Source organism: Neolamprologus brichardi, chromosome 2, assembly GCF_056152115.1.
Source record: "Neolamprologus brichardi isolate AB-2024 chromosome 2, ASM5615211v1, whole genome shotgun sequence".
In the NCBI taxonomy this organism is placed as follows: domain Eukaryota; kingdom Metazoa; phylum Chordata; class Actinopteri; order Cichliformes; family Cichlidae; genus Neolamprologus; species Neolamprologus brichardi.
In genome coordinates this window covers 27,250,448-27,262,942 of record NC_142105.1, presented here as the reverse complement: position 1 = coordinate 27,262,942, position 12,495 = coordinate 27,250,448, and the positions used below count along the sequence as shown (strand labels likewise).

At 42.3% G+C, this 12,495-nt stretch overlaps 3 protein-coding genes and 1 pseudogene across 3 annotated transcripts; all 4 read right to left on the bottom strand.

Moving 5' to 3' along the window:
- Nucleotides 1-26: 26 nt before the first annotated feature.
- Nucleotides 27-2,750, bottom strand: LOC102779344 (protocadherin gamma-A7-like). The gene is made up of 2 exons (XM_087853216.1): nucleotides 2,175-2,750; nucleotides 27-887 (listed from the first exon to the last, which is right to left on the bottom strand). Exons 1-2 carry the CDS (start codon nucleotides 2,543-2,545, stop codon nucleotides 107-109), a joined length of 1,152 nt encoding a protein of 383 aa, XP_087709342.1. The 5' UTR covers nucleotides 2,546-2,750; the 3' UTR covers nucleotides 27-106.
- A 657-nt stretch (nucleotides 2,751-3,407) lies between these two features.
- Nucleotides 3,408-6,025, bottom strand: LOC148106181 (protocadherin gamma-A7-like). Its single transcript, XM_087851914.1, has 2 exons — nucleotides 5,497-6,025; nucleotides 3,408-4,209 (listed from the first exon to the last, which is right to left on the bottom strand). Exons 1-2 carry the CDS (start codon nucleotides 5,874-5,876, stop codon nucleotides 3,408-3,410), a joined length of 1,182 nt encoding a protein of 393 aa, XP_087708040.1. The 5' UTR covers nucleotides 5,877-6,025.
- Nucleotides 6,026-6,321: 296 nt separating this feature from the next.
- LOC102779917 (protocadherin gamma-A5 pseudogene) lies at nucleotides 6,322-9,086 on the bottom strand (annotated as a pseudogene).
- A 463-nt stretch (nucleotides 9,087-9,549) lies between these two features.
- On the bottom strand, nucleotides 9,550-12,269 carry LOC148106180 (protocadherin gamma-A7-like). Its single transcript, XM_087851901.1, has 2 exons — nucleotides 11,634-12,269; nucleotides 9,550-10,346 (listed from the first exon to the last, which is right to left on the bottom strand). Exons 1-2 carry the CDS (start codon nucleotides 11,989-11,991, stop codon nucleotides 9,550-9,552), a joined length of 1,155 nt encoding a protein of 384 aa, XP_087708027.1. The 5' UTR covers nucleotides 11,992-12,269.
- Between the last annotated feature and the right edge of the window lie 226 nt (nucleotides 12,270-12,495).

Here is a 12,495-nt window from a genome sequence, read left to right as displayed (position 1 = left end):
TAATTAAAGGAGCTGTCAACGACTTATGTTTCTGAAAATATCTAATGAATTACTATGACGCAATTGAATCCATTAAAAGACACAGATACAGGTTATGGTCAGTATTTCAGGACCTCACCTCTAGAGGAGAGTCTGGTTCATCCAGGATGCTCTTTTCACTCTGTATCCGCTGCATCGTTCCTGTAGAACTGGGGTCCATTATCAGCACGTTCTGACTACCAGCTCTGCCGAACTTACAGTCACTCTTTCTGGAGTCAGTTGTCCTGCACACCTCGTAATTGTACACATGGGGCAGAGTCCCTGTCCCCAAAGTGTCTGAGTAACGTGGTGGATAATATGGAATGACAGGCAGGTTGGAGTGATACAGGATGCGAGACTGTCTCCACCTGTAGATTTTGACTGATATAATAACCACTAAACACGTGATGAAGAGGAAGGAAACTACAGCCAGAGCCAAGACTAAGTAAAAAGTCAGGTTGTCATTGTACTCCTTGTCGTGAGTCAACTCAGTGAACTCTGACAGCACTTCAGGGAAGCTGTCCGCCACCGCCACGTTGACAATGACTGTAGCTGAACGAGAGGGCTGCCCGTTGTCCTCCACTATAACAGTCAGTCTTTGTTTGACAGCATCTTTATCAGTGACTTGGCGGATAGTTCTGATTTCTCCATTCTGTAAGCCCACTTCAAACAGCGCCCTGTCTGTGGCTTTCTGCAGTTTATAGGAGAGCCAGGCATTCTGTCCAGAGTCCACATCAACAGCCACCACTTTAGTCACCAGATAGCCCACATCTGCTGAACGAGGCACCATTTCAGCCACCAGAGAGCCACCAGTCTGGACTGGATACAGAACCTGAGGGGGGTTGTCGTTCTGGTCCTGGATAAATATTATTACAGACGCATTGCTGCTGAGTGGAGGAGAGCCTCCATCCTGCGCTTTGACTTTGAATTTAAGTTGTTTAATTTGTTCATAATCAAACGAGCGTACTGCGTGTATCACTCCAGTTTCAGAATTTATTGACACAAAAGAAGAAACTGAGCTTCCACTGACTTCGGCATCGTCTATAAAATATGAGATTCTTGCGTTCTGATTCCAATCATGATCTCGTGCGCTGACTGTGAATATTGACCCCCCCGGGACATTATTTTCAACGACATAGGCCGAATATTTAGGTTTGGTAAAGAGCGGTGCATTATCATTCACATCAGAAATTTTTAGATGCAAATTTGTTCGTGTAGAAAGTGGGGGTGACCCTGAATCGGTTGCAGTTATTGTTATATTGTATTCAGGTTTTGTTTCTCGATCAAAAGCTACATCTGAGAGCAAATTGTAATAATCGGTCAAAGAAGACTGGATTTTAAATGGGAGATTAGAATCTATTGAGCACGTTATATGGCCATTTCTTTCTGAGTCTGCATCTTTAACATTAAAAACAGCTATAGTTGTACCCGGAGAAACATCCTCTGAAATGATGCTCGAAAATGACATTATACTTATAAGGGGCGCATTATCATTTATGTCCAGGACCTCAACGACAACTTTGGTTGCATCACTCAGTCCTCCCTGGTCTTTGGCGATCACTCTTATTTCATACTTCTTGTCTTTTTCAAAATCAATGTTATCAACAACAGTAATTTTTCCGGAGGAACTATCAATTTCAAATTTTTCCGCGGATTTCCCCTTTACGTTAGAAAACGTGTAGGAAACCAAGCCATTTGAACCACTGTCTGCATCTGAAGCATTCACTGTAGTTATATAGGTGCCTATTGGCGCATTTTCTGCTACAGTAGCTTTATATAGCGATTGATTAAAAACAGGAGGATTATCGTTGGCATCAAGAACAGTGATCTCTATGTTCACTGTACCAGATCGCCGTGGAGTTCCTCCGTCTACTGCAATCAGCTTTAAGGAGAGGTGTGGGTTCAACTCTCTGTCTAAAGGCTTCTGTAAAATCATTACAGCGAATCTAACTCCGTCGGCGTTAGACAGCTGCTTTAAGACAAAATTATTATCAGGGGACAAAACATAATTTTGCAAGCTGTGAATTCCTGAATCGGGGTCATATGCGCTTTCTAAATCAAAATGAGACCCCACTGTAGCAGATTCACTAATTTCTAGTTTAATCACTTTACTTTTGAACGTCGGTGCATGGTCGTTTATGTCTAATATTTCTACTGTCACTCTGTGCAGTTCAATGGGATTTTCTAAAATAATTTCAAAGCTTAAACTGCATGGCATTACGTCTCCGCAAAGCTCTTCTCGGTCAATTCTCTCCTTCACGAGTAGAATCCCTTTGTCTGCCTTCAGCTCTGTGTACTGACTAGTATCTCCGCTCACGATCCGGGCCCGGCCAGAACGGAGCCTTCTCAGATCTAAACCAAGGTCTTGTGCTACATTACCGATAAGAGAACCTTCCTTCATCTCCTCTGGTACTGAATAACGGATTTGGCCTCTGATGGTGGAAATCATGAAGACAAAGATGAAGAGAAGCCATGTCGTCGTTTCACACACGAGCCGTTTTCGGAATGGCTGCTGCTGTATCCCCATGATGCTACTAAAATAAATCCAAAACACGACTTGAGATCAGTCGGTCATACATAAAAAAGCAAATTGGATCCTAGTTCAATGGCGATGCGCCTTTAACTGTTAAAACGGTTGGATTGCTATTAAACAGGCAGATTCACTGCGACTCTCTCCAACGTCTCTCTGAATAAAGATTGGTTTTAGACCTCTCCTCTTTCTCTCGGCTATCTGTAACAACACCACAATGTTTTCCTGATCAACAGCGTCCCTTAGAGTCCAAACCGAGTAGAGAAGCGAATACACTGCAAATGCATAAAAAATTACTATGCAACATACTGCGGGAACAGAACAACTCAACTATAGATTAGTTGCAAATAATAATAACAGAAGAAATATATATAGCACCAGATGTAGCATAAAGACACATACTGTATACCAAATGAGACCAAAGGCGATATATAACAACTTTAGAAGAATAAGCTTTAATTAGCTCTAAACTTCTAAACACTTTAAAGTCGAGATAGTGAAATAAATACAAAGGTTAAAGAAGAGCAGTGATTACAAGGAAAAGCCGGTATATTTAGTAGACAAACCTCAAAAGAACAAAAACACGAGGAAACTGTAAATATTTATGAATAATATTTAGTACATTTAAAATGTGGAAAAACATCGGCATAATTTGTGTATCCCACTTCGCTTGGCAGTGTAATAATTATAATGAAAATACTGATACTATGTTAATAGAAAATATAACATCACGATATTGTTTGAGAATATGGATAAGATAATCATTTTTAAAGTTCTTCATGTGAATGCAAAAACTATGTCAACTGATCGAAAGCAAGTGTACTGTCCATGGTGCTGAAAACAAAAACGTACTGTGCCACTAAGCTAAAGCGCTGAAAAGGAAAAAACTAACCTCTAGAGGAGAGTCTGGTTCATCCAGGATGCTCTTTGCACTCTGTATCCGCTGCATCGTTCCTGTAGAACTGGGGTCCATTATCAGCACGTTCTGACTACCAGCTCTGTCGAACTTACAGTCACTCTTTCTGGAGTCAGTCGTCCTGCACACCTCGTAATTGTACACATGTGGCAGAGTCCCTGTCCCCAAAGTGTCTGAGTAACGTGGTGGATAATATGGAATGACAGGCAGGTTGGAGTGATACAGGATGCGAGACTGTCTCCACCTGTAGATTTTGACTGATATAATAACCACTAAACACGTGATGAAGAGGAAGGAAACTACAGCCAGAGCCAAGACTAAGTAAAAAGTCAGGTTGTCATTGTACTCCTTGTCGTGTGTCAACTCAGTGAACTCCGACAGCACCTCAGGGAAGCTGTCCGCCACCGCCACGTTAACAATGACTGTAGCTGAACGAGAGGGCTGCCCGTTGTCCTCCACTATAACAGTCAGTCTTTGCTTGATAGCATCTTTATCAGTGACTTGGCGGATAGTTCTTATTTCTCCATTCTGTAAGCCCACTTCAAACAGCGCCCTGTCTGTGGCCTTCTGCAGTTTATAGGAGAGCCAGGCATTCTGTCCAGAGTCCACATCAACAGCCACCACTTTCGTCACCAGATAGCCCACATCTGCTGAACGAGGCACCATTTCAGCCACCAGAGAGCCACCAGTCTGGACTGGGTACAGAACCTGAGGAGGGTTGTCGTTCTGGTCCTGGATCATTATTTTTACACTCGCATTGCTGCTGAGTGGAGGAGAGCCTCCATCCTGTGCTCTGACTAAAAACTTAAGCTCTTTAAGTTGTTCATAATCAAATGAGCGAACTGCGTGAATAGCTCCAGTTTCGGCATTAATGGACACATAAGAAGAGGTTGGATTGCCACTGATCTGTGTTTCTTCAAGAAAATATGATATTCTAGCGTTTTGATTCCAGTCACTGTCTCGTGCGCTGACCGAAAATATGGACATTCCCGGGGAATTGTTTTCTGTAATGTAAGCAAGGTAGCTGTTTTTATCAAATAATGGCGCATTGTCATTAACATCAGAAATTCTCAGTCGTAAAACTGTTGTGCTTGACAAGGATGGTGTTCCTGAGTCACTCGCCCTTACAGTTATGTTATACTCAGGTTCAAGTTCCCTGTCAAAAGCTGACACTGTTATTAATGCATAGTAATTAGTTATTGTGGATTTCACTTTAAACGGGAGAGCGCTGTCTGTTGCGCAGCTAATTTGACCATTTTGTTCTGAGTCTGCATCTATTACGTTTATTATTGCGACTGTGGTGCCAGAGGGAGAATCTTCCGGCACAGGACTGGAGAATGACATCACATTTATAACAGGTGCGTTATCATTGACGTCTATAATCTCAATTAGAACTTTGCTCGAATCTGTTAGACCTCCTTGGTCCGTAGCTTCAATCATAATTTCGTGTTTCTTTTCTTTTTCATAATCTAGGTGCCCTGCGAGTGTTATAGTTCCCATAGCTTCATCTAAATGAAATATGTCAGCCAGCTGTTCTTTCATGTTTGAAAATCTATATGTAACAAGACCGTTTGACCCGATGTCTGCATCGCTTGCATTCACTGTCGTGATGTAGGTACCTCTTAATGAATTTTCCAAAACGGCAGCCCTGTAGAGAGACTGGTTAAACACTGGAGGATTATCATTAACATCCAGGACTGTAATATCTATATTTACAGTACCAGATCTATGCGGAGTTCCACCGTCTATAGCGATGAGCTTTAGTGATATTTTTGGCTCACTTTCTCTATCTAACGGTTTTTGTAAAACCATCTCAGCATATTTTCGACCATCTGGACTTGAGTGTTGTTTCAGACCAAACATGTCATTTGTGTTTAATATGTATTTTTGTAGACCATTACTGCCCACATCTGCGTCCTCGGCGCTGGCCAATAAAAATCGCGATCCCAGTGTCGCAGACTCGCTAATTTCAAATTTCATTTCTTCCTTCCTAAATGTCGGGGAGTTGTCGTTTATGTCAGTTATCTCTACTGTTATTCGGTGCAGCTCCATAGGATTTTCTAAAATAACCTCAAAGCTGAAGCTACATGGTGTTACGTCTCCACAAAGCTGCTCTCGGTCTATCCTCTCGTTCACGACTAAAATGCCTTTGTCTGTTTTCAGCTCCGTGAACTGGATGCTTTGTCTGGTCACAATACGGGCACGGCCAGAACGAAGCCTTTGCACATCCAGACCGAGATCTTGAGCTACATTTCCAATAAGAGAGCCCCTTTTCAGCTCCTCTGGGATTGTATACCTGATTTGTCCAAACACGATGTGACTGAGACAGCCCAGAAACAGCAGAAAGGGCCATACTGACCTGAAATTCAAACGCCATTTTACACACGACCGAGGCGAGTTTTTAAACGCCATTGCGCACACAAAAAACGAAAATTGCAGAAAATCCTTTTGTAAACGATCCACAAAGAACAAAGGCTGTTATATCCAGTATCCTTTGATTTTGAAGTCCTTGCTCTTAACGGATTTGTGACTGCAGCTCTGAATGCGAAGCCCACCATTTATTTTCGATCCTCAGCAAACGGAAAAAAGGAAGCCTCTGCCTCCACCAAATCAGCACTGAATACTAGTTTCGCTGACCAACAGCGTCCCTTACTGTCCAAATACACGAATATCACAAACACGAAAAGGAAAAAAGTGCTTTCAAAGCACTTTTCTGCTTTACATTTTTAATCAGCAATCACACATCTGTCTTTTAACTACAATGCCATGAAGTCTTATGCAGAAATACCAGTGAGACAGTTGTTTTAAAATATAACAATAACTACTTAAATTAAAACAGAAGATCTTGCTCATTTTTTCAAAGTGAATTAAGCAGCACGTTAAAAGGGGAGTGTGAAACTTCAAGCAGTTGAGCTGTCCAAGAGTTGTGGTTCTGAAAACGCACCATGGGTTACCAGAAATGTGAGCGATGAAATGTGGTATAACGTAGAATAAACATCTAAAGAATGTGGGCATAAACTTAATTGTGTCAAAGTCCTCACCTCAAGAGGAGAGTCTGGTTCATCCAGGATGCTCTTTTCACTCTGTATCCGTTGCATCGTTCCTGTAGAACTGGGGTCCATTATCAACACGTTCTGACTACCAGCTCTGCCGAACTTACAGTCACTCTTTCTGGAGTCAGTCGTCCTGCACACCTCGTAATTGTACACGTGTGGCAGAGTCCCTGTCCCCAAAGTGTCTGAGTAACGTGGTGGATAATATGGAATGACAGGCAGGTTGGAGTGATACAGGATGCGAGACTGTCTCCACCTGTAGATTTTGACTGATATAATAACCACTAAACATGTGATGAAGAGGAAGGAAACTACAGCCAGAGCCAAGACTAAGTAAAAAGTCAGGTTGTCATTGTACTCCTTGTCGTGTGCCAACTCAGTGAACTCCGACAGCACTTCAGGGAAGCTGTCCGCCACCGCCACGTTAACAACGACTGTCGCTGAACGAGAAGGCTGCCCGTTGTCCTCCACTATAACAGCCAGTCTTTGCTTGACAGCATCTTTATCAGTGACTTGGCGGATAGTTCTGATTTCTCCATTCTGTAAGCCCACTTCAAACAGCGCCCTGTCCGTGGCTTTCTGCAGTTTATAGGAGAGCCAGGCATTCTGTCCAGAGTCCACATCAACAGCCACCACTTTAGTCACCAGATAGCCCACATCTGCTGAACGAGGCACCATTTCAGCCACCAGAGAGCCGCCAGTCTGGACTGGATACAGAACCTGAGGGGGGTTGTCGTTCTGGTCTTCAATATTTATTCTAACTGTGGTATTGCTGCTTAAAGGAGGGGAACCCCCATCCTGTCCTTTTACATAAATGTGTATAGTTTTAATTTGTTCATAGTCAAATGATCGTAGTGCCTGTATAACTCCGCTTTCTGCGTTTACTGATATGTAAGTAGATATAGGACTACCATTTAACTCGGTATCAATAAGCAGGTAAGACAGGCGTGCGTTCTGTCCTGAGTCGGAATCGCGTGCTTTAACGGAAAACACAGACAATCCCGGTGAGTTATTCTCCACAACAGAAGCTTCATAATAACTCTGTTCAAATATCGGGGCATTATCATTTACGTCTGCTATTCTAAGTGTTATTGTCTCGTTTGTTGAGAGGGGTGGGCTCCCTTCATCCACTGCCGAGAAAGTGATATTATAAACAGGATTACGCTCCCTGTCGAGCACACCGTTTGTGACCAGAGTATAATAATTTTTTAGAGATGAATGAATTGCGAATGGAATATTGCTGTTTACTGAGCAGTCTACTTTTCCATTTTTGCCTGAATCCAGATCTTTGACGTTTATGATAGCCACGGTAGTCCCACTAGGTGAATCCTCGGCAATAGCATTAGAAAACGAGGTTAGTGTTATTAAAGGAGGATTGTCATTGGCGTCTATAACCTCAATTATCACATTGGTTGATGTGCTCTGTCCACCTTGATCTTTTGCCTGTACCCCAATCTCATATAATTTATTCTCTTCATAATCAATTAAACCAGTTACTGTTAAATCGCCGGTATTTTCGTCCAGATGAAATAGTTCGGCAACATTACCGGACATTCGATTAAAATGATAAGTAACATGGCCATTTATCCCTTCATCTGCATCTGTTGCGCTAAATCTCACTACTAACGTTCCTCCTGGGACATTTTCTTTAACAGAAGCCTTGAAAATTGATTGCATGAATACGGGAGCATTGTCGTTTGTGTCTCGCACAGTTACGTGTATTTTTAAGGTGCCTGATCGCTGTGGTTCACCTCCGTCGACAGCAGTTAGCGTGAGGAGCAGCTTTCCTTCTTTCTCTCTATCTAAAGGTTCAGAAAGATAAAGCTGTGCATATTTATGACCATTTGGGCTAGATGAGACCTTTATATTAAAATGTGTTTTGGGGTGTATTGTATAGCCATGTAAAGCGTTAATGCCAACATCGGGGTCTGTTGCACTCACTTGCAATATTTCGGTTCCTGGAAGAGTTGATTCCAGGATTTCTAAATGCATTTCCTTCTCCTGAAACGCAGGGGCATTGTCATTAACATCCAGTACTTCTACAACAACGCTATGCAGTTGAATTGGATTTGTCATAATCATTTCCAAATTCAAGCTGCAGGGCGATGTCTGTCCACAAAGCTGCTCTCTATCTATTCTCTCTCCCACGACCAGATTTCCTTTGTCTACATCCAGCCTAATATACTCACTGCTGTCACTGATAACAATTCGGGCACCGCCTGATTTCAGTCTTTTAGCGTCGATACCTAAATCTTCAGCCACATTTCCCACAAACGAGCCCTTCCTCATTTCCTCTGGAACAGAGTAGCGGATTTGGCAAATTGTCGCGTCGATGAGAAAAACAAGGATGAAGGCCCGTACTTGCCATTTAACCGTGCGAGCCATCCTGAAAGAATTCATATTTCTCAATCAATTAATCCAAGTCCACATAGAAGAATGTCGACAAAAGGCTTTTAAACTGTCGATATCGTCCTTCTCTCTATGCAGTTGTAATCCACAGTTGGAGACCGAAAGTATCCGCCTAAAATCAGTGTCGAAAATAAGCGACTGTCTTGCTCTCCTACTGTATATTTAGAAGAGTACAGAGGGTGTAAAGCTTTAAATGTGCTGTAAAGACCAACAGCGGCCCTTAGAGTCCAAAGTAAAAATAACAAGAGATGTGAACAAGGAAGGAGAAATAAACTTGTATAGGACTAACGATTCAGGAGTGAATTAACACTAAAATGAAAACAATAGAGGATGCTTAAATACTTCACGTGAAAAACCGAAAAAGAGTAGTGCAGCACAGTCATGAGTAATACAATTTGAGTCCTCTGTAAAAGAAATAAACTCAAACATATACTCTGATTACAGTAGACATCTTGAAACTGGTTTGTAGCTGCAAGCAAAATAAATAAAACTTAAAGAAACAACGTACATACTTTAAGAAAATCAACTTTTATAGTGACTCATGTAACTGAAGTCAAACTGATTAGAAAATAAACTAAAGACTATTAAACTATTCCAATATAATTGACTGAATGTTAATAAAATCAGTGGATCATTAAACTAACCTCTAGAGGAGAGTCTGGTTCATCCAGGATGCTCTTTTCACGCTGTATCCGCTGCATCGTTCCTGTAGAACTGGGGTCCATTATCAGCACGTTCTGACTACCAGCTCTGCCGAACTTACAGTCACTCTTTCTGGAGTCAGTCGTCCTGCACACCTCGTAATTGTACACATGGGGAAGAGTCCCTGTGCCCAAAGTGTCTGAGTAACGTGGTGGATAATATGGAATGACAGGCAGGTTGGAGTGATACAGGATGCGAGACTGTCTCCACCTGTAGATTTTGACTGATATAATAACCACTAAACAAGTGATGAAGAGGAAGGAAACTACAGCCAGAGCCAGGACCAAGTAAAAAGTCAGGTTGTCATTGTACTCCTTGTCGTGTGTCAAATCAGTGAACTCCAACAAAACTTCAGGAAAGCTGTCCGCCACCGCCACGTTAACAATGACTGTAGCTGAACGAGAGGGCTGTCCGTTGTCCTCCACTATAACAGTCAGTCTTTGTTTGACAGCATCTTTATCAGTGACTTGGCGGATAGTTCTGATTTCTCCATTCTGTAAGCCCACTTCAAACAGCGCCCTGTCTGTGGCTTTCTGCAGTTTATAGGAGAGCCAGGCATTCTGTCCAGAGTCCACATCAACAGCCACCACTTTAGTCACCAGATAGCCCACATCTGCTGAACGAGGCACCATTTCAGCCACCAGAGAGCCACCAGTCTGGACTGGGTACAGAACCTGAGGGGGGTTGTCGTTCTGGTCCTGAACTATTATTTTAACTGTCGCCACTGAACTCAGAGGAGGGGATCCAGCATCGCGCGCAGTTACATTAAATTCAAACCACTTGATCTGCTCGTAATCAAACGATCTCACTGCATGAATAACACCGGTATCTGAATTTACTGAAACCAGCGAAGACACAGCCAGCCCATTAATGTCCCTCTCCTGCAAAAAGTAAGAAACTCGGGCATTTTGGCCCCAGTCTGCATCATTAGCACTCACAGTAAACACAGAAAGTCCAGGAGAGTTGTTCTCTGCGACAGCTTTAGTGTATTCTGAATGATCAAATTTAGGTGGACTGTCATTGACATCAGATACTTTTACGTTGATGTTCTTACTGCTTGACAGAGGCGGAGAGCCCTGATCAGACACAGTTATGGTGAGATTATACTCAGGGATACTCTCTCTGTCTAAAAAGTCTTCAGTTACTATGGTGTAGTATCCCGTTAATGAAGACTCGATTTTAAAAGGTACATCAGAGTTAATGGAGCACTTGACAGCACCGTTGCCATCAAAATCTTCGTCATCCACGTTAAGAACAGCTATCGTTGTACCTGGAGGAGAATCCTCAGATATCGAGTTAGAAAATGACATGAGCTGTATTGTGGGGACGTTGTCATTTTCGTCGGTTATTTGAATGAAAACTTTACATGTATCTGAATAACCTCCGTGGTCACTAGCCTGCACGTTCAGTTGATAAGTCTTAGATTTTTCAAAGTCGAGTTTACCTGCGACTTTAATCTCTCCTGTTTGAACATTTACTTCAAAAAGCTGTTTCGTCTCTTTTGCAACAGGAGGGATAGAGTATGTTACCTGTCCGTTTGCTCCGTTATCTGCGTCATTTGCACTCACAGTGGTTATCACGGTTCCTTCAGGAGAATTCTCTTTGACTTCTGCTTTATAAACAGGCTGGCTGCACACTGGCGAATTATCATTAGCATCCAGCACAGTAATATGAATACGCACTGTCCCTGATCTCCGTGGCTCCCCGCCATCTGAAGCAATCAGCACGAGACTGTGAGTCTCCTCTTTCTCTCGGTCTAACGGGTTTTGTAAAACCATTTCAACAAACCTGCCTCCATCCGGCTGGTTTTGCACTTCTAGCTTAAAATGATCAGAGGGTTTAAGTGTGTATTTTTGAATGTCATTAAAGCCAACATCGGAGTCATCTGCACTCAGCAGAGAAAAGCGAGTCCCTAATGCAGCGTTTTCAACAATATTTAAGTTGATTTCGTCCTTTGGGAACGACGGACTGTTATCATTTATATCCGTAACCTCCACTGTCACACGATAAAGCTGGATAGGATTTTCTAAAATCACCTCGAAGCTGAAGCTACAGGGCGTCGTCTTTCCACACAGTTCCTCCCGGTCGATTCTCTCTTTAATAACAAGGATGCCTTTGTCTTTGTTTAAATCCACATACTGTCGGTCTCCTTTTGTAATAATACGAGCTTTACCTGAAATCAGCCTCGCAACATCCAAGCCTAAATCTCTCGCAATGTTTCCAACAAACGATCCTTCGGCCTGCTCCTCCGGGATGGAATACCGAGCCTGACCAGCCACTGCGCGCAGCTCGACGAGACAAAGAATCAACACCAGCGCTTGCCGTCGGCCTCTGTGAGCCATTATCCACATGGAGGCAATCATAAATCCAACAGTGCAGACACAGCGATTGTTTTTTAACTTTGAACTGATATTATTAATCCAAAAACGCGACACATTTATGTATTTTCAGCAAGCAGACTCCCGGAGAGATTCTACACTTGAATCCGTGACGGAACAGAGCAGCGTCTCGCTTAGTATTATAACACTTAGTGAATATAAAAGGGAGGACCGCTGCATTAAGGGTCTGACACAAATTCTGTGACGCATCAACAGCGGCACTCAGAGCTCATTCACGGTAATGTATCTTGTAGAAGCTTAAATATTTTTATAATCCAGAAATATTTGATTGACAAAGTGAAGAATAATTAGAGAAGAACTCGAAAGAAAAAGGAGCATTAGATTCTCAAACAATCTTCAGGTCCTGTTCAAACAAAGTGTCTTCAGTATGAGATGACAATGTTACCAAATGTAACTTAATTTTAATTTTCTTATCATCTCAATTCATTATTTAAAAAAAAAAAAACTACAACACTGAATATTAACACT

Excerpts from the sequence above, each read along its gene's own strand:
- LOC102779344 (XM_087853216.1), bottom strand. The coding sequence starts at position 2,545 with ATGGGGATACAGCAGCAGCCATTCCGAAAACGGCTCGTGTGTGAAACG. Across the intron at positions 888-2,174 it reads ATTGAACTGCACAGAGTGAC|AATATTTATCCAGGACCAGA; the intron begins AGTAGAAATATT and ends TGCGTCTGTAAT.
- LOC148106181 (XM_087851914.1), bottom strand. The coding sequence starts at position 5,876 with ATGGCGTTTAAAAACTCGCCTCGGTCGTGTGTAAAATGGCGTTTGAAT. Across the intron at positions 4,210-5,496 it reads ATGGAGCTGCACCGAATAAC|AATAATGATCCAGGACCAGA; the intron begins AGTAGAGATAAC and ends TGCGAGTGTAAA.
- LOC148106180 (XM_087851901.1), bottom strand. The coding sequence starts at position 11,991 with ATGATTGCCTCCATGTGGATAATGGCTCACAGAGGCCGACGGCAAGCG. Across the intron at positions 10,347-11,633 it reads AAATCCTATCCAGCTTTATC|CAGTTAAAATAATAGTTCAG; the intron begins GTGTGACAGTGG and ends GTTCAGTGGCGA.